The sequence below is a fragment of the Hippoglossus stenolepis genome, chromosome 17 (assembly GCF_022539355.2).
Source record: "Hippoglossus stenolepis isolate QCI-W04-F060 chromosome 17, HSTE1.2, whole genome shotgun sequence".
NCBI lineage: Eukaryota > Metazoa > Chordata > Actinopteri > Pleuronectiformes > Pleuronectidae > Hippoglossus > Hippoglossus stenolepis.
This window is the reverse complement of record NC_061499.1, coordinates 14,476,911-14,497,550: the sequence shown is the minus strand read 5'-3', so window position 1 is coordinate 14,497,550 and position 20,640 is coordinate 14,476,911. Positions and strand designations below refer to the sequence as shown.

Here is a 20,640-nt window from a genome sequence, read left to right as displayed (position 1 = left end):
CCGGAGTATTTCAACGTCTCTACGTGTTTTGTTTGCTTCTTTCGTTGTATCATCAAGATAACGATAGAATTCAGATTGCCAATTCAGCACCAGAGATCATTTATTAGCGGGGAACAAAAATAGACTAAGTGGGCATAGCGGTCTTTAGCACCATTTACCCCTTAGCCGGGAAGGAATCTGTGTCACAAGTAATAAGGCCCTTCAAAGGAGCCAAATCTGGAGAATGTAGGGCAAATAAATTCCATTAGTGCAACACATTGCAAACAAACGAGCAATCAGACACACGGGCCTGGTTCGCTGCTGTCTGGGCCTGTGCGGCGCGGCGCAGTCCAAGGCCACTGCTCCTATAGAGAAAACAGTTCCAGCGAGCGAATTTGGCCCCTTTCACCTCCCTTTAATTGGCGCAAGGACACTAAATGAGCTAAATTAGTATTGTGCCTCTTGGTGCATGAAGGCAGTGTTAGGCTTGTTCCGCCTGGGCTAACCGTCCCCTCATTAGGAGCCACTGATAGAGCCAGTGTGCAGAAGCTACACTCCGCCAGCGCTCGGTTTTCATGGGCAATTTATGTGGAAGGATGAAAACAGTTGATGAGTTTATACTTGGCACAGGGATGGGGGCAAGGAAATAATTAAAAACAAGCTAATGAGAGGAATTAATTATTCAATTAATGCCTCAAACGTGCCACCGAGGGGCTGACTTTAGAGGGAGAAATGGGAAGATGAGGGAGACAGCGAGAGAGGGAAAATGTCAAGCCGGGAGGATGAATGGAGGGGGGAATGAGATATGAAGAGGTAGAAGTGGGGAGGACTTGCTTTATTGCTGGAATGTGTAATTGAAGCCCCTCAGCTTAATGCTGGCAAATTGACTATCAAGACCTACGGGGTTTGTAAGTGCAGGGAAATTGCCCTCAGTGAATCAACAAAAATTGGGTCTTTGTCATTTGAAATTATACATCTTCATTTTACACGAGAAACTCTCAAAACACACACATTACCTTAGCTAAATTTCCCTTCAGTGGCCCGAAAACATTGTTGGAGAGTCAATAACAGACACTAATGTTGACTGCGGAAGCATAAAGAGAGCACCCCGGGTTGCGCCTCTCCTTTATCGGGCGGGCTAATGGAGAAAATACCACAACATATTCCCATATATGTTGCTGAATCGACCATCGATTTCATCGTAGGATTCACACACACACCTCCAGCCATTTAGTTTGAATTGCAAATACATCGCTCATGATCGAAAATCCCCCCCCCCCCCCCGTTCTGATCCAGCACGGGCTGAATCACAACACAAAGTACCACACTTGTTTCCTTTGTCTTTGTCTCCGTCCCACTGCGCTTGTCACAACCCCTCACTGTCTATCTGCAGGGGGAAGCCGAGCACACTTCATTTCATCAAGAACACAGCAGAGGAGAGCAGGCGATGGGATGGAAATATATCCCATTTGAGAGCTAAAAAATGCATCAGCCAGGCCATTATGCAGTGCACATACACACACACACACACACACGCTGAGTCCATCCCACACACTGAGAGCCACAACACTGCATCATTGGGCACTGCATGCTAATTTGTGTTATGACCTTCTGAACCCTGTGGAGAGGATAGAAAACAACAGGCTTGTTCCACATTGACAAAGACCAAAAAGCTAAATATGAGCGCAGACACTAATGCTGCAACATACTGCACTGCATCCACACCGCATCCACTCTGTCTTTCAGTAACCCCACTGACTCCATCTGTACCATGTCTCCATTAGGGGAGGCACAATGAAAATGGACTCCGGTTCCTCTGCTGGCCATATGGCCCCTGCCAGAATACGCACTGTACTTAAAACAGGGCAGCATTTGATTTAGGTATTGGCATTAGCATTAATGTGAAGCCTGCAATCTAGTCGGGTACTACAATACATGTGTTATACTTAATTCAGAAATACTGATATTCTTTAATCGTACAATATGTTACTTCAGCCACTAGGGGTCTCTCAGTTAAAATAATAACAAAAGGCATCGTTTGATGTCGTTGTGAAGCGCAAATCATGTTTACAGATGAGGTAATGTAAAAAAGTTGTATTAACGTTACGCAACAAACGGTAACGAAGAATCGTGAGTGACCAAATCAAACAGCAGAAGGGACAGCCAACTAGCTAACTGCCTAGCAGTGTTTTTCCTTTGTCGTACGCCATTTGCCCCAGAAGTTATAGCACAGATGGATAAAGCAGTTTAATTCAAACGTTACCTTGTTGGTAAAATTTTGGATAATGTCAGTACACAAGTCAACAAATTATATAAATAGGTCTGGTCGTTTTTAGACATGTTAATGAAGAACAACTGTGTACATACAGTGCATTCAAAACATGAGACCTCAGTTCCTCTTATAGCTTGTTTAACAAAATGCAAAGTTGCATCTGTCACAGCTCGCAAGTGCCCTTTTTTAGCCATAGTTCACCAGTTAGACTTTTTACACAGTAGAATTTAAAGGTCATGCATACTGTATGTTTTTGAATAATTACAGGGCAGCATGTGCATTTACACAGGACTCGCTCCGCTAGCTTCAGCTGCCTAATAGCAAAGGCAGACAAGGTGATTTTCAACATTGAGGTTAATGGGAAGTCTTGAGATATAGTGTCTGCATCCCCCATCTTTCTGGTCATGTCTTTCCCCTTCGTTTCCATTTATTCAGCCTCACCTTGAGTAATCACTGTGCAACTTACGGTGGTGCGGTAGATGTCGGGATTAGTAGTGTGGTTACTGGGCAACGTAGGGTTAAGAAGTGTGTGAGGGGGAGTGTGTATGGAGAAAAGAGGAAAGACACAGAAAGCATGAAATCAAGAGAATGAAGTGTGTGTATTCTATCTGTGATGGCACATGCACTGCTCAAGACCACTTTAAGCCCACTGCACTGACACAGAAGATTGGATGTGAGAAAAATACATTTTCTGGTATTCACTCATCTTCCCAACACCGAGATCCTACCTTTTCACAGACGTAAAAAAGGATCAGGTCTCTTTTGAGCCCATAAGTCATAAGTCTCTCATCAGCAACCATACAAAGTGCATCGTGTTTTGGCCCTTTTCAGTGCCAATGAGCTCTTTTATGGACGGAATATCATGGTTTATGAGGTGATTATAAATTGGTTTGGATGACTCATTGTCTTAATGAACACATTTATCACTTGGTTAGGGTGTTTACGTCGCAAGATCCAACTCAGGCACTGAAACGGACGCACTGATCGTGTAAACAACAACAGCTAGACAAAAATCCCTCGGGGATTTTTCATAATGGAAGCTAAATCAAAGAAGATGCATCAAACCACCTTACAAATCCATCTGTCTGGTTACCGTGATTCCAGATTGGATGTTTCAATTTGAATTTGTAAAGGAGTTGATGGAGGGAGGGGAACTAGCATCCACTACATGAATGCTGAAGAAGAAAGGGGTACAAGCTGTGACGCACCAAACTTTTACACCACCACACCTACCATTAAGGCTCATGAAATACAGTCACTTCAATATGAAACAGCAGTGACAGGAAGTAGATGAGCAGCTACATGGACTAAACGTGTAGTTTGACACTGTTTGTGTTAATGCAGTTGTACACAGAGTCTTTAAATAGCCAGTGTGTCTGGCGTTGCATGTACAGCAGGCGCTAGACAAGCTAAAAGTACCATACTCTGAACCAACCATTGGCTAAGCCCCATCCCCCTGAGTTACTGTTGCTAAACCTGTCAAGCTTTCATTTCTCGCACAGCACATTTGCACTTCGATGATGACAGCAGCAGATTTACATTTCCTACTTGATTTCAAAGAGAGCTAAACGAAATAGGTTTCAAATCTTGTGGGTAACCATCAATTCAGCTGTAGCAAGGTAACATTAGCATAGTGATGTGATTTAAATCGCCGTCTTGGGCTGACTTCGATGTTTTTGGCTGAAAATTGTCTTGCACTGACTTCACCTACATCCACAGATACTGGGCAGGAAGACTGACACTGAAGCTGCTTCGTCTCAGTCCTAGCATTACTTTATATTGGGAGAGAAGTAAGAACTGTTATTCGATGTTACCAGTTATTTTGTATTTGTGGTGGTTTGGTAAATGTAATTCTATCTCAGGCAGCATTGGTTGGGTTGGCTTGAGTGTAAACTTTATCCAGTCCAATAAGGAAAAGGACAATGGCCTCCTGGACCATGTTTCCAGACAGAGGAAAAAGTCATTGAAGATGCAGAGTATCATTCAACATGTGGAAGCTTGACAGGTCAGCTGTGGCTTGTTACAATTGCACAATCCATGTTTGCAGGAGGCGTTTAACCAACTTTCTGTTCCATGTGAAATGTACACTGCTGCGATATTGACCAACAGAGCTGCAGAACAAACAGTGGCAAAGTACTGGACACATACAGTGACATGTAGCACATCAACTCATCGGCCTGTTTAGAGTGAGTTAGAGGGGGCTCTACTGCACCGTCTTTATGCGGGGTTTAGCATGCCTTACGTTGACTCTCTTTGTAAACGAGGGACGCTCTGCGTACTAGCGATGGCTCGATGTTGTGCCTCGGTGGAGGGGGAGGGGGGACCTGTGGTGGACGAACACCCGCCACGGTGGTTAGAATAGGTCACAGGGTGGTTAGTTGTGGGTTAAAACACTGTTTAGGCCCTTTAAAGGAGGGAGAGGCCTGCAAAGGTCAGCGAGGTTAATGAGTTTTAGAGATTGATGGTTCATCATTGGGCAGATAAGGGCGGGGGGGGGGAGATTTTTCCTTATAGAAGTATTGCCAGGAATAGGCCAAGCGTCTCCATCATTTAAAAGGTGAGATGCTCACTAGCGCCTGTCCTTAAGGGACTCAGTCAATTGGCCATATGAAGTTGAGGGTGTATATCAGCTTCCACAGTACTTTGGGTATTCATCCATGAGAAGATATCCTGGTGAAATGCAATTATGTTTGCTATTAAAATGTGGCACTGGTGTAATATATGTTAAAATCCCTGTCAGTGTCTGTCATATGGCATGGCAGGGAGGTTATTAAAGTTATTATGAAACAATTATGTCATTACTCATGCAGTAATTGTCTCCTAAACACAGTTTATGTGCTTCAAAGACGCACAAGGACTTCAAACGCAAACAAAAACAGACAAGTGGACATACGCACTCATGCCTGCAACCACACACACACACACACACACACACAGATATGCAGCCACATACATAGGCACTAGGCAATCTAATATGCAAGTGTACAGACACGCACACCCCCACACACACACCCTTCTCATCTCCATAATTACTGTATAGTCAGCATGTCCATGTCTGGGGGTGACTCTCAAAGTGAGATGTTGACAACAGCCAAGCTGAACTCTTTCTGGCTCCCGTCAAAGGCCTGACACTGATAGCATTATCCATGTAATTATTCACAGTTAAGTGAACTGCCTGCTCACTTCCCACACGGGGGATTTGGAAGAGTTGGCCGTGTATTTGCTGCCCTTTCGTTTCATAACTTCCAGTGACGTCACTAATCCAGAGGAAACGTGGCTTCCAATTTCTCTTAATTAGTTCAAACACAGCCTCTCTATTATTTGTGGCTGGCCTTTCATTTCCTTTTACGTTGGGCCGTAATCTCAAAGCGCACCTGAGCTCCTTCCGAGGCACATTAGCACGCTGCGGCGCGACTGTTTAGAACCGCTGACTTCTAATATGGAGCTCATGCTGTTGCTAGCAGCCTGCCATTTTTCTTCCCCCTCCGTGACATATTTGCTCGGCATTAATGAACGGGGAGTCGGTCAATGCCTTTTGAAAATCTTGATCAAGACGTTGAGCAAATACGGAGTAAAAGGAAAAGACCAAGTCTGGTACTTGGAAATGACAGCGTGTTTGTGTGCATGTGTGTGTGTATGTACGATATGTGTGTTGCTACATGGCACGGGGAATATGAGAGATGTCATCCTGGCTTCTGTTCCTCCACTGGCAGTGTAAATTAGATGTGAACCAGCATGCCGCTGATGCCAGGGGAAAGCACACCTATCAAGGCGGACTAACTCATCGTGGCTACACGCACTGAAGCCTTTGCGGACGAGGGGAGTGCGAGCGTGTGCGTGTGCATTTGAATTTTTTATGAAACTGGTCCTCTGAAGGTCAGTGCAGAGCAAGCGGGGACTCTTTCGTCTGCTGCTAATGGCGTATTAATGATTCAAATATGCTTCTGAGCCTCATGAGCACAGGTGCCCACCCAAGCACCCCACTGACAGACACACACACACACACACACACACACACACACTTCCTGTAACAATCCACTCAGACGCCACACATACACACACATACATGATAAAACAGGCACAGTACATAAACAATGATTTCCATGAAACAGAATATTAACAAGTGTGAAAGGCAAACACAAAACATTTGTGGGCATAGACGAGGTGGGGTTTTTTTCAGCAGCGCATTCTGACAATTATGCCGAGGTGAGAAATTGTTTCACAGCTCTTAAATTGCACAATTAGGATTCCATTAACAGGTTGTGATTGATTATCAGCAAACAGCTCATCAAGTAACCAAAGTGAGAATTCAAATTTAGTTCAGGCCAGTTTCCCTGAGACATAAAATTGGATATACGGCGGGGAGGCAGAAATAGACTGCGCCTTAAGAGTTGTATTTACGAGGAGTTTAAATTGTTCAATTGTCCTCGGATGTGATAATAGGTACACGAGTGAATTAATCAAATGGCAAAGGAAATATATGCAGTATTCACATTAAATTCAAGCTCCCTTGTTAGAGCAACGTTTCCACATTTTCGCAGGGTGGCTGAAAAAAAGACACCGTAATGAATACAACCGCTTTCAAAAGTACCTCATGTTTGTAAATGACTGGGAGTTATGCTCAGAATTCTTATGACTATAGTGGCCTGAAAGCTGCATTTAAAAGTGAAAGCAATGTCACTATAGTGCTGATGATATTCAGCCACATTCAGTGAAGAATAATCTATTGTTCAGTGTCAACGGGGAGGGGTTTTAGTGACAGAGTGTGAGGGGGGAGTGGAAGTGCGTGGGTACAGCGAGTTCCCAACCCCACTCTTGGGCAATGGTCTTACCTTGAATGTGGACATGGCTGCGTCCCTGCTATACCTGTCTATGGTGTGGAACTTGGACGAGTGGTTGAGCTCATGGTACAGCTCAGAATGTCTTTTGCGAGTGTGCATCACTTTCTGGAAGGGAAGACAGGAAGGGACAGCAAAAATGAACCAAATTGAAACCAAAAGAAAAGAAAAAATGGCAAAAGGAAGAAGGGTCGGGCCAATGTATGAGCAGGCGGGGGTGGGTGGGGGATGGGTAAAAGGCTGAGGGGACGGCAGTGATGCCAGCCACGAAGAGGGGGTTAGAGAGGGATGCCGACAGATCGATCGACTGCTGGCTCATGCTCATACATCATCCATTTCCTCAGTCTTTAGGAATTTGGCAACTGGGAGCGCTGCAGAGGAGTCCCTAGAGTGAGAATTTGGTGGAAATGACTGACAGAAATGCCATTGTTGCAGACCGGTGCCTGCTAGCTGGTGGTCCTGTTAGCTCAGGCTTTTGTCTAACTCATTAAACGTGTAACAGATGGAGTGGAATTTAACTCGGGCCCCGTTTGAAATTACATTTGGCAAAAACTGCCCTTCCTGTGTTCAGAATATGTCCGGCTCGATGGCAGCTACAGTCCAGATCTTTGAGTCTGTGACAGCGAACTGCATTTGTCAGTGTCACTGCTGTTGTCTCTCTGTGCTAATGGGCAGTGCTGGAGCTGCTCGACAGAAGCTAATCGTCGAAGCAGATTGCACGGATGACACGGGGGAAGGGGGCAAGAATCCAGCACCCACTACCGCACACTTACCGAGCAGGACTGCGCTTAGCACTGGCCCCCGGGATCTTCAGAGCGGTCACTTATCTCTGCTGAGCTAAGATAGTTCCCTTGGCTGCGATGCATTTAGTTTCCCTTCTTGTCTTTGGCATGTCCTTGTATTGAGTCATACCGAAGCATTTCAAAATGTCATCTGATTAAACTATGACTTCAGGTAGTTGGTTTTAATTACCTCCAAATGAAAGACCGCTCAGTTAAAAGGAGCACTCCACCAATTTTACACACAAGCTGTTTTCAGACATGAACTCTGGGAAAATGTCCGAAATCCAACTTTCCAGTATGATTGTCCGGTACATTCAGGCGAGGGGTGGTGCCTGGGTAGAGCATGCAGGAGGCAGGACGTGACGTGTAGATTTCATAGCACATTGACTGCTTTGGCGATTATCACTGAAAGTTCTTGAAACTTGTTTTTTTTCCTATTTGACATCTTTGTCGGCATCTTAATCTACGTAGATGGCATCTCTTTTTCCACCTGAGATATTTGTACTGTTTTAGTTTATGTCCTTTTCATGTCCATCATCAGCACACCCACATGCTCGCTGTGAATCCTCCAGCTGCCGGGAAAATTTACGCAAAATCTTGGGGGCAAATGACTCGGACATTAGTGTTCTCACATCCAGAAATTTTCAGAAAAATGTCTGAAGCATGTCTGAAAGCAGCTCTTCTTACCGCTCTCTTTTTTGTATGTCTTGCAAGTGCAATAATTAATCAGTGGAGCAGCTCTTTAAGTGTTAAGTGTTTTATAAGTATTATTTTCCGACATGACTACTTTCTTAATTAAGTTCAAAACTGCTAAAAGAACATTTCAGTTAATTGCTGAAAGTATAAGAGGGCAAACTCAGTTTAAGAGAAAAAACTAAATCACGGTGATTACATTCCATGAGATTATGGAAGTGAAACCTTCCCTGGTTTATGAATGTCAACCTCTTTCTGAAAAGTCAATAGTCAATTGAAGAGAAAAGAGATGATTTCCAGGAGAGCAGACCTCTTTGCTCATGCAGCAGCCACTTATGACTCTCCAGTGAATTTGCCAGATAGGGAGAATGATCAGCCATAGTCACTGTTAGTAGCTTGTCCCCACTCATACCCTCTATACGCAGTACATACAGTCTCTGCATGGTGGAAGGTGAATGTCCAGTCTTTACAATGGTTGAAATGTCACAATTGCACAAAAAGAAAAAGCATCAGTGCAAAGAGTGGTGCAGTAAATTTAGTAACTCAGGGTTATCAGGTACACTTAACAGAGACTGGAGATTCCCAGGGCACCCGGGTCATTCTAATACAAACACACTCACACGCTGCCGACCCAAATCGTTCCAACAGATATAACCAGCCAATCAACTACGGCCACAGACGTGTGTCGACCCTTGGACTAAACTACTTGTACTCATACAGACACAAAAAGCACTCTACTTTGCTGTTTCTTCAACCAGGACCCCCTGACAATGACACGACAGCATCGTTTGGTTTAATCGTACATGTCAGCGTGATGTTTTTTGTTTCCACGATGCTAATTGACAGTAATTAAGTCGGACAGATAATAGGCAGGGTCAGTTTTAAAGGGCACCGTTGGAGAAACAGCATACTACGTCAGGTGGTTCTCAAACAGTTCATCGTTCTAAATGCAAAGGGGAGACACAGGTGCGGAGGGGGGAGGGGGCTTAGCAGTGCTTTTTGCTCCTCTACGTGTTATTCAAATCCTGGCAGAAGCACAAGAAAGCAGAGGCAGGCTGATGACATGGGGGAGGAGGGGGTGAGGTCAGGGTCTTACCTCAAAGTCCAGCTCAGAGTACCGAACTCTTTTCCTCTGGAAGAGGAGGGGGGCAGGGGGAGAGAAGACAGCATCAATGACCACCCCTCGTCTACTACTGAACTTCAGACGTCTCTATCTGCAGTCTCTCTGTGGATCTCTCTTGCAGCCGTTGTTCAGTAACAAGAGGAGCGCTAATGTGCGCCGGCTGCCCAGCGTGATACATATATCCTCGCAACTGCCATAGCAAAAAGCTAATTATTGCCGTCTCTTGCAACATAATAAGTTTAGCGAAGTGGAATAACCCAGAATTAGAGTGAAATAATAATTTCTCGGCTCACATGGTCTCAAATATAATCATTACGACCCGAGCGTAAATCATCCTGCGCCGTTTTCTGTCTGAGAAATTTGTCGAAAATGTGTTGGAGATTGTTCTGATCAAAAGAGAAACTGATTCCATCCTCTTATCTTGCTTGGACCCCACCTCTCTCTTCTTATGTGGCCCCCGCGGCTTTGGTGAGTAGCACACGAGCCGCCAATTTAACAGCTGCAGACATTTCCAGCTCATCTGGCCCTGACATTGCATTGCATTGCATTACATTCCATCTCCGACTTTCCTATCTGGCGCTCGCTGTCTGGCAGATTTGCATTTGGCAGAGAGAAGGGGCTGCTCTCCACAGTTAGTTAAAAGCTGCATTCGCTCTTTGAAAAGGGCAGAGTTTGCTGATCTGATGCTACGGCAGCCAGGCTTTTAAAAAGGTAAGAGGAATGCAAACAGATAGAGAAGTGCGTTTCTCTCTCAGGCGTCCGCTTCCCTTTGTGAATTCGCCTCCTCACGGAACAATGCAAATATACCGTCCCTCCTGCAGAGAAACCTTACCTTTCCTAGAGAATCTCCTTGATTGAGTTTTTCTTTATGTTATGGTAGACATGCAACATGCATATACTGTACATGTGCCAGTATATTGCATGTTTTGGTGGGAACACACATAAGTCATTAACTCACTCATACAATATTCATCAGGAATCTCTTGATCCCGGGAGTTGATGCTGCTAAAAGAGATACCCAGCAACGTACACACTAGTTTCTCATTAGGGTTGCATGTACGAATTAAATTTAGGGAAATTTATGATAATCTGACCTCTATAACCAACAGCTTGTTGTAAGAAGATACTCATTTATGTTTCAACACTCACTCTATTGGTTTCTACAGTAGGATAATAGGATAATATGCCCCGTTAGCCCCGTGAACGCCTGTGACTAAAAATCAACAGTGAGATGAAGACCGGGAGTACATTTGCGTGATCCCTCCATTATGCGTCACCATGTTTGAGTCGCGGAGTAAAACGCCGCTGTGATTTAATCTTGAGAGGCACGCTCTGATATCCATCTCCAAATCAAGCCTATTCAAACAGGGTGAAATTAACGCAGTGAATTGCATTCCACAGGTTCCTCCGCAGAATCCCCTTTTTTTTGTTTTGGTATTCATGAGTGCACTCGTTGCTCTTCTGACACAGATTTTTTATGAGTTCTAATGACTCGTCCTTAACGTCCTCAGCCCTGAATTAAGCATCTGCACTTTTCACTGAAAGTGTCGTTTCCATCTCTTTAATCAACCCTGTGAGTCAGCAAGATGCCATTGGGGGGAAGATTCAATCTGTGTGTGCCCAAGTTTTTGTTTGCTTCTTTTTTGTGTGTAGGTACATCAGAGTGTGTGTGTGTGTGTGTGTGTCTGGGCTATAACATTAAGGTGGGCTGACATTCAGCAGGAGTATTTCCCCTGATCCTGTCTGTCTCAGTCCATCTGCTATGCCACCTTGTATGGTTAGGAGGGGGTATCACACATGCCACGCACGCACGCTAGCAGGCGCGCGCGCACACACACACACACACACACACACACACACACACACACACACAGAGAAGAGCTGTCTGTCATTATGAGAATAACTCCTTTCGACACTCACTGCCTCAGTCAGCAGCAGGAAATACTGCTCAGTGGAAAATAATAACAGTTGTGATAGCAGACTTCTACATCATAGCCTGTTTGACACATTGTTAAAATGTAATTAAAATCTGTAATTTTATGGATATAATACATTCAAATTCTTTTCACATCCTTTTACAGTCAGATCCGTGTCCAGAGTAGAATGTTGTGTTTTCCCGAGGTAAAAACAAATGTTAATTGGATGGAATTGTTGGACTTGTTCAGGATGCAAATCGGCTCGTTTTAAAGTCATTCTTAAACTAAGAGACACTGAATGCAAATCATGTTCGTTTGAATTTTTCTGTTTAAAATACCAAAAAGGGTTTAAAGTGCTCACATAGACAGAATAAGTTAAATAAATGCACCTTTTTCAAAGAGCACCTCCTCCCACTAGATCGCTTTCTCTTCTCTTTCTCTTAATCCACTAGTTTGCGTTATATAACTACACCACTACCACATCCACAACTTTAACCCATGATCTCGGGTGAAAGGTGGACATTAGAGGAGAAGCTCCACCACTACTGGGAACCTTTTCTTCCCTCATCCCTCAATCTCTCACCCACCTCCAGGGATCCTGCTGAGAGGCTGGTGTTGGCGTTGGTGCTGCCCAGGTTACGTGGCAGGGTCCTGGTTCTCTCCACCGTTGTTCCCCCCGTCAGAATCTGTCTGACTGACGGCCTCTGGCCCGGCTTCAGCTGGAGTGAATGGCCGTGGGAGTGCATGTGTCCTCCGTGGGAGTGTACAAGACCACCCGGGGCCATCATGTGGGCGTGCCCGTGGGGCATGGTTTTGATCGTCCCATAGGAGCGATTGAGGTTCATGGTGATGTTCATGTCGCCCACACTGGACGGGACAAAATCTGCCGGGTAGGCCTCGCTCTCAGCCGGGTGGAGGGTCAGGGGAGAGGGAGGCGGGGGGAAGGGAGGGTCGTCCACCGCGATGTTGAGAGGCTTATCCTCGCCCCCCAGGCCCAGGCCTCCTTGGGAGGAGGGCGCTGGGGGCTTGAGACTGACCGTCCTACGAGGCAAGACCATGTAGTCTCCCTCCCCTCCTCCGCCGCTTCCTCCTCCTGCACTTCCTCCACTCCCACTTCCATCCTGGGAGTTGTTGGAGGAAGCCGGTGGGCGCGCCCAGCCCAGGCCGCTCTCAGTGCACAGGTAGATTTGAGCACCGCTGCGCTGCTGCCCCTGCTGTCTCTGCTGGTCCACGTTCACCTCCTTCTTCAGGGGCGTATCACTCAGCTCGTTGAGGCCGCCTAGTGGTGGAACCTGTGGGAAGAAAACGAGAAATCAACTGCTTATCAACTGCACATTAAACAGCCTGACAGTGAAGATAAGATAGTTTCTTATCTCATCGACATTTATGCTTTTTTGTTTTGTTTGGGACAGACAAAGTGAGCAAGGCCCGACAGTGATCATCCCAATTATCAATGAGCGTAAACTTCTTCAGTCCCGTACCTGTACAATCAGGTTGGGAGGGGGAATGTTCCCGGGGAGGGAGCTGAAGTTGACTCCGACTCCGCACTCCTGATGGGCTGCCAGCTTAGGATCCTCCTCGTCATCCAGAGAGATGCGGGAAAGGGTCCCGGTGATGGTGGCTGGGTTACAGGTGTTGACCTCCTTGAAAATGACTGGGGGAGAAGTTGGGGAAACGGAGAGTTGGTGAAAAAGGAGCAGGGGAGAAAGGTTTATGAGTGGGGGAAAAGAAGGGGGGGGAAAGGATTGGATTGGAAAATAGGAACGGAGGAGAATTGATATTATTTACACCAAACAGAGCAGGGTTGACAAAGAGGTGTAGGCAAAACACAGATAAAAGACATAAATGAGGTCCTGATGTTGAAGTTTGTAGATGCAGCTTTTGAGACAGATCGCATCGTCCAAATGAAAGTTTCAATTCTCATTTCGGGCTTTTACGCTTCACTGTAACTAATATGAGTTTTGTCTCTGACACTGTGACCTGAGGTCGATGCTCCATCTCGAGATTTGCCGGTGAGCCAGGATTTTTTTATTAGCTTGGAAGAAAGGAGCCACGGTGCAAACTGCCGTGTGCCTCAAATGAAATGGAGCCAAATTCCCTCGCTGCCGAGTCCTGTCCCGTATCTCGCGCATGCACCGACTTATTACTCCCATATCAGTGGCAGTCTGTCTGAGTTTATGTGCTTAAGTGCACATGTATGTCTGCGTATTTGTTTTGTAAAAACCATACAAAAAAATTGAAACTGAACATTAAACTACTTACAGTGGCTTTGGGTTAGCTTTCATGCATGTTGCTCGGGAAAAAACAGATACACTACATTTCTAGAAAAGCTACTCCAAATAACCTAGAGTATGACATGCTGATGAGACACAAAGCTAATATATACTATCACAATCACACGATCAAACCATCTAGAGGTTCATGCCAGACATCATGCTCTTTCTGGACCCAAATTCAAATTCTAGACTAAGCATGTAACACAGACCATTCTCATGTAGGCCCTGTTCAGACCTGGTGTTGACATCCGTCCTGAGAGATCCGTGTGAGTATTTGTGTTCACACTTGGTTTTAAAGCGTGTCAGGAATGTGTCTCCTCGGACCACTTGTGATTGGATCTTCAACCAACTAAATGAATGTGGCCACACCTCTAAATTTGGTCTGAGTGATCGGATCTCAGGACACATTCAGGACAGATTTGGGAGTGTTCAGCCCTGTAATTAGCACTGAACTCTTCCAAGGGCGATGGAAGTATGGGTGCTGGCGAGGAGTGTAACTGCAAGGCAAAAACATTTATTTTAAAAGCTTTTACATGTTGAGAATAGCCCAGTGGTGTTTATTTTTATAATATTGGATTTAATCTCTAAACATTTTGTTTATTTTCTGCAAAGTTTATCCAACACTAACGTGTAGAACGTGATTAAACCTGCATTCCAACTGTCCACCGCTGAATATGCTACTTGGACATACAGCTGTATGTATAGTGTTCATGTTTGCTGTAGGTTGCAAAGTAAAAACTTCAGATTAAAACTAAAATCCGGAATGTTGAGCTGCTGCTCTGCATCTAATATCACGTGCTATACAAACTTTCTCTCAGCACCTTGACTTCCAGCGTTCCTGTCCTGTCTCATCGGATCACTCACCGCGGATGTTAATACCGAGTCTAAACGGGGTCGTGGACTGCACTGATGTCACAAAATATCAGGCTACACATTTGATGAGAAAGGGAAGCTGTATCCTGCTGGAGTCTGAGCATACCAGAACCGAGCCTTCTCTCTGTTCCCCCGTCCTGTTGGAGATGTGAAAGGGTCGGACATGATGTGGGAAACTTCACCAGGCTGATCCCTTCACATCGGTATCCAACAGTGGAGGCTCAGAGAATCAGACAAATCTGACGGTTGTTTTTACGTTTTTTTGCGGTGAAACCCGTTCACTCATTCTGCAGTTTCACCTACAACCCGGATTTGTCTGTAGGAATTGTTTTGGGAAAAGATCAGGCAGTGTGAAGTCGGTCAGTTAGGTGCAAAACTTACATGGGTGTCCTCTCTCTGCAAGGGTGGAGGGGAAAGTGATGGTGTGTTAATATCTTTAAAGCACAACATAAACTATAATGTGGTACATTTGCACACAATTTAACACACCCACACACACACACACAACATCGTCGTCAATAGCGAGCGAAACAGGTCTGAACACATTGAGGAGTGTTATTATCATGCACAATTAAACACAGTCTCATCCAAACATATGCTCGCTAAACACTTACTGGGCAGAATCAGTGTGATTGATAAGGCATAATAATTTGTGCACAACTGTGTCGAGATGCAGCGCATCATCTCCTGTCATTTCATCAACATGCATGGCGGCAAGCTAAGAGTGCAACACCTCCCCGCTGCCTCTCAGCAAAACGCTAATCCTGTGTTGGGCAAAGGGTGTTAAAGAGAGAAGACAAAAAGGAGGGAGGGAAGGATAAATCAGGAGGAAGGGAGAGCTCACCTGTTTGACACGCCAAGTCAACGTCCTTCTCAAAATCCGTCTGAGAGAGAGGGAGGCCGGGCAGGAAGAGAGGAGACACAACGAGGATGTTATGTGCAAAGTACAGTCACTGCATTAGCATAACAGTAGCAGCACCACAGGCCCGATGAGTGATTGGATCTCGAATGGTTGTGCTGCATTCAATCACGCCGATGCTCTAATGTGACTCTGCAGAAGAGGATAGGATGTGTTGCCATGGCGACAGTCAATTAGAAATGCCCTCTATGAACGGGGAACATAAAACAAAATACGCCGCCTTTAGTCACGCCGGTTTTTATGTCTTCATAGCGAATTTGTCCAAAGCCCTCCTCGAGCCGACAAAGAACAAAGAACATGGAGGGAATTCTGACTGATGGCAAACGCTGCTGCCAATTTGTTTCGTGATGTGAATCGGTTCACAAGCAGCGGCGGATCCAAAAATACAGACTTTGTGGGAGAGAGAGGGAGACGCGGTGGAGTTCTGCCAGGTACGTAACGCCGCTGTATGCCTCGACAGTCACCTCGGCGTCGTGTGAGTGGAAGCGGGGACAGGAATTTACACAGCGGCAAGACTTATTATCTCCTGTGCCAGTTGAAGAAAAACTTCACGGCGGTGTCTTTTCTTTTCTCAGACTGCAAAAAAAAACTATACATAATGTAAGGAATACAAATGCTTTCACAAGTCATCCTCACCCCTGAACTAAGCACAAACACACAGAACTGAGTCGCCCCGCATCCTGGAACTCCGATTTTATGTAGATTAGGTGTTTTGAGCACAGGCAAAAAATGATGTTTATTTGCTTTGATGTAGAATCCGCTTGAGAAATGCAGGGTGGCACCGCTCCTGAGGGTAAAGACACGCTCCGAAAAACCCAGAAGGCGGCAGATTAAATGAAGAAGTATTGTCTCCTAAATGGCCACCGCGCAAGTTTTTCCCCTGAACTTTAGTGAAAGTGAAGCTCATTGCTATGCAGCCGCGGTCCTTCCCTTACCCCCCCCCCCACCCCCTCCGCCACAGAGCTTCCTCCTGTCCTCGGCGGGATTCACTTACAAAAGCCTTTGTTTGGATAATAAACTACAGATTTTAGACAGTTTGGGCACGCCACGGAGGCAAAGAGTGAGGAGGAGAGGGGGAAATGAAAAAAACTGAAAGAGAAGAGAAGGAGAGAATATGCAAGGGTCTCAGAGGAGTGGGGGAAGCTCTCGGTACGCAAATCACCCGCAGCACCATAAATGGGTGTAAATGAATGAATGAGGATATGAAAGAAACCCCTCTCTCTCTCTCTCTCTCTCCCAAATTGAGTAAAACAAATCATCTTCATTTTAACTATCGCACAGACTCAATATGAAACAGCTCACAGGTTAAGTATAGTGAAGCGACTGATAAAAAGAAGGAACACAGTCCTGTTGACTGATTCCTGCAGTAAAGACAAAGTAAACACACTGTAGCTTACAGCAGTCAAGTCTGAGGTCACTGCTGAAATAAAGAGTGACAAGATAAATCACTACATCATATTTACACTTATCCTGCAGCAAATCAAGTGGAACTTTGGACGTCTACACCGGCACAACTATTCCTACTTAGAAGGTGCAATGTGTAATCAAACAGTATCTGATGCAATGTTTAGTTTTTTCCAGTTAAAGGAATAGTTTGACATTTTGTTACACATGTTTATTTGCTTTCGCAGATGAGTTCAACGAGGAGATTCATGTCAGTCTCATGTCTTTATGCTAAATGTTAAGCTGCCGCGTAGCTGTAAACAGGAGGGTAGCAGTCTGGCTTACACCTTGTTTCCACAGTTTTGTTTCCTGTGTGTAATTCTGTTTCCTTTGCAGATTCCCACACCCCCTGGTGGTCAACGCACAGAGACACCACAGCAGCCATGGGCCGATGTTCTCGTTTTGAATGAATGTATATAAATGTAACAATGAACTCTTGCAAATTCATGTTACTTTGCTAAACTACCCAGTTTGACTATCAACAACGTCAAACAACTGCATTGAATGAAATAGCCTCTTAGCTCATTCATTTTTATGCTAACTTCCTGTGGCACAAAGTTACCAAGGTTACCATAGGAACGAATGCATCTCTCTTAATGACACAGAGCGATGTGGAAACAAGGCTTATGACAACATGCACCAGCACCACTAACCTCAGTAAAACTGCTTTGCCAAGAAATAGTCCATCACATAACCCTGTTTAAAACCACAATACTATGTATTTACACGTGCGTTAAACAATCTAGATAAATGTTGATTCTGTGTTATTTTGCGTAAAGACATGAAAGTGGCATTAATCATCAAACAACAAGTTTGTGTATCTCTCAAAATGTCACATCCTTCCTTTGATATTTGCTCATGTTTGTTTTACAGACTGCACTTTTCTCCTTCTATGGACTCGACTAATCACAATTACTGGTGACTAATGGAGTTTTCTACAGGTGACATACTCGTTGGCTGCCGATGTGGTTGAGGGCGTGGTTATGGTTATGAGCATGGTTGTGGGTATTGTTCAGGATGGGGCTATGCTCATGTGCATGGCTGAGGGCGTGGCTGTGGTCTAGCCCGGGGATATGGTTGCTGCGGGGTAGACTGTGGTAGCCCTGCTGGCATGCCTGGTGGCACGACGGCGGGAGCGGCTGCGCCTGGCAGGCCGAGAGGCACGGGGAGGTGCCGTAACGCAGGGAACCGCACTGCTGCCCACAGTAGCTCACATTTGGACCTCTCTGATGGTGTAAAAGATAGGAGTGAAAAAACATGAAGATGAAATGTTAGTGGAGGACATGAAAGAAGCGTTGTTGAGGAGAACACTGAGATTCAGTCAGAGATGAATTCACTTTTGCATAGACGGCTTTGAGTCGGCGTTCAGGTGCCGCTGCAGCCCTGCGTCTTTATGGTGTTTCACAATGTCAAGGGTTTAACACTGTAATGAGGTTTCCTCTGAGTATAGAAACCTAAGAGGATGGTGCTCACTGTAATTATGATGCCGATATTCCTGCGGGCAGCTTTAACAAATTATCCATCACAATTAATGTTCTCAAGGGTGATTATACAAGACTTGTGCCACTGTTAAATAAAAAGATTTATTCATTCACATTTATATGAGAGGAAAAAAAAACACCGGAGCAAACAAGGTTTAAGGAAAAGTCTTCCCTTGGTGCAATTGTTGTCATAGCAACCGGCCGAACTCTGTGTGTGATGACAATAAATTTAACCAAAAAATTAAATAAGCTCAGTCTCACTGTAATGCTCCTCTCGCTTATGAAAACAAGAGACAGAAAACAGTGTCATAATGAGTTCCCTGTGCAGAATGATAGCTCCAAAGTTTAATCTCGATAACCTCGGAGGGGCGCTCAGTGGGCCATAATCGTTACCGCAAACAGGTCTAAGGGAGATATAAAAGGAAGCGGGGATGTGAGAGTCGCTCATGCTCTAATGGCAGCGGTGTGACTGCGCTGACATTGGCAAGGCAGTTCAAGTCTATATGATTTATCGCACTATTAGCCACATTTGGAACAAATACAATAACCTACAATAACCGCTGGGCTCTTCAAATAGAGAAAAAAAGGAGTTCAGGTAAGAAGTAAATAAAAGTGCTGAAGTGGCTTTTTTGGTAATACAGGAAGTCCAGTGGGCGATATTGACTTACTGATATACTGAAGGAAGAGGAAGCAGCGAGAGTGTCAAAAATGAATTGGTATTAATTTCAGCAGGATTCTGTTTCAGACACGGTATTTGTTGCTACAGCGCTATAGGGAGTTGGCTTCAAGCTTTCTTTGGGAAATGCAGTCAAATGTAGTTGGAAAGCAAATAAAAATGCAACAATGCATAAACAATAATGACTTTCCGTTGAGGTAGAAATGGTAAATGAAAATCAAAAGGAGCCAGGAATGAGTTGGAGCGCTTCAATAGAAGCACTCCTGCTTCTTTCCACTGGAGGTTGAGCTGGTGGAAACACCTCCAGCCTGGTTAATGTTGGTCCAAAGCGAATGTGGGATGAAATGGAAATGCTATTCACCATGATCTGCACCTGTCCGTTCTTGCAGGAGTCGGGCGAGTTCTCGCTGTCGTCTTTGCATCCCCCCATCCGACAGCGCACCGCGTCCTGCACCTGAGGTGAGGGGAATGGGGGGCAGAGAGAGGATGAATATGAAAAAAAAGGAGAAAAAGGAGGAAGGATGAGGGAGAGGAAGCAGAAGTTAGTGAAGGGAACTTTCACTAGAGTTATCAACTTCTGCAGCATCAGGGAACTCGCTCCCTCATACGCCTTATAGTCATCATCTTCATCAACGCAATGGCGGATGCTCGGCGAATACCAAATTATGTGAAAGCTGCAAAGTGGATGGAAATGCCACGTTCTTCACCAAGAAACTCGTTTTTTTTTTGCTTATGCAACTGCCAGTGGAGTGGTATAGAAAACACGCCGCGGCACTTCAAAGTGTCCTGTTTGAGCTTCGCGAGATCAGTGGCGCGCGGCCCTAATTAAAACCAACAGTACGGGATACGGATGCTCTAACCTCTGGGCCTCTCCGGTGTCATATTGTTCTTCTTCATCCTCCCACGTGCGGCATCTGAGCAAACACACACCAGGCCCACAGTGGGAGGACTGGTTCTCGTGACGCAGCTCAAATCAAATGGATCCCATGCAACTCCGAGATCCCCCCCCACGCTGCGTGCGTGCGCGTGCGCGGCGCGGCGCGTGCGTGCGTGCGTGCGTGCGTGCGTGTGTGTGTCTGTACGTGTGTAGCGACAAATGGAGTGGATTGGGGCAGCATCCATGTCTGATTAATACTGCATGGTCAAGCCTAACGCCTCCATTGAGTCCTTGTGCGGATCCCGTGCCTTCGTGTCCTTACTCATCTTCATCTGCGTTTATTTTCCCCCATTCTCTTTTTGAACTAATGTCTCTTTCTCTCCCCGTGTGTTGGCTCATCCTGACTTCAAAGTGAAGAGCCGCTCTATGGGTCCACTCCATACCTCTCTCTCCACCTTCCTCTCCATTTCCTCCTCCCCTACCATCATCCCC

The 20,640-nt window shown here is 45.3% G+C and overlaps 1 protein-coding gene across 17 annotated transcripts in view; it reads right to left on the bottom strand.

The window, feature by feature from the left end:
* Positions 1-20,640, bottom strand: part of adgrb2 (adhesion G protein-coupled receptor B2) — a 217,020-nt gene that overhangs the window by 9,452 nt on the left and 186,928 nt on the right. For 7 of the 17 annotated variants that reach the window (XM_035183252.2, XM_035183245.2, XM_035183251.2 and 4 more), the window contains 8 exons: positions 19,633-19,725; positions 18,065-18,340; positions 15,597-15,636; positions 15,134-15,148; positions 13,085-13,257; positions 12,191-12,895; positions 9,661-9,696; positions 7,084-7,197 (listed from right to left, as the gene is read on the bottom strand). In XM_035183252.2, coding sequence (XP_035039143.1) covers positions 7,084-7,197; positions 9,661-9,696; positions 12,191-12,895; positions 13,085-13,257; positions 15,134-15,148; positions 15,597-15,636; positions 18,065-18,340; positions 19,633-19,725 — 1,452 coding nt within the window. Of the gene's footprint in view, positions 1-4,493; positions 4,576-7,083; positions 7,198-9,660; positions 9,697-12,190; positions 12,896-13,084; positions 13,258-15,133; positions 15,149-15,596; positions 15,637-18,064; positions 18,341-19,632; positions 19,726-20,640 lie in introns of all 17 variants that reach the window. The other 10 variants (XR_004698785.2, XM_035183255.2, XM_035183259.2 and 7 more) reach the window with 7 other exon arrangements.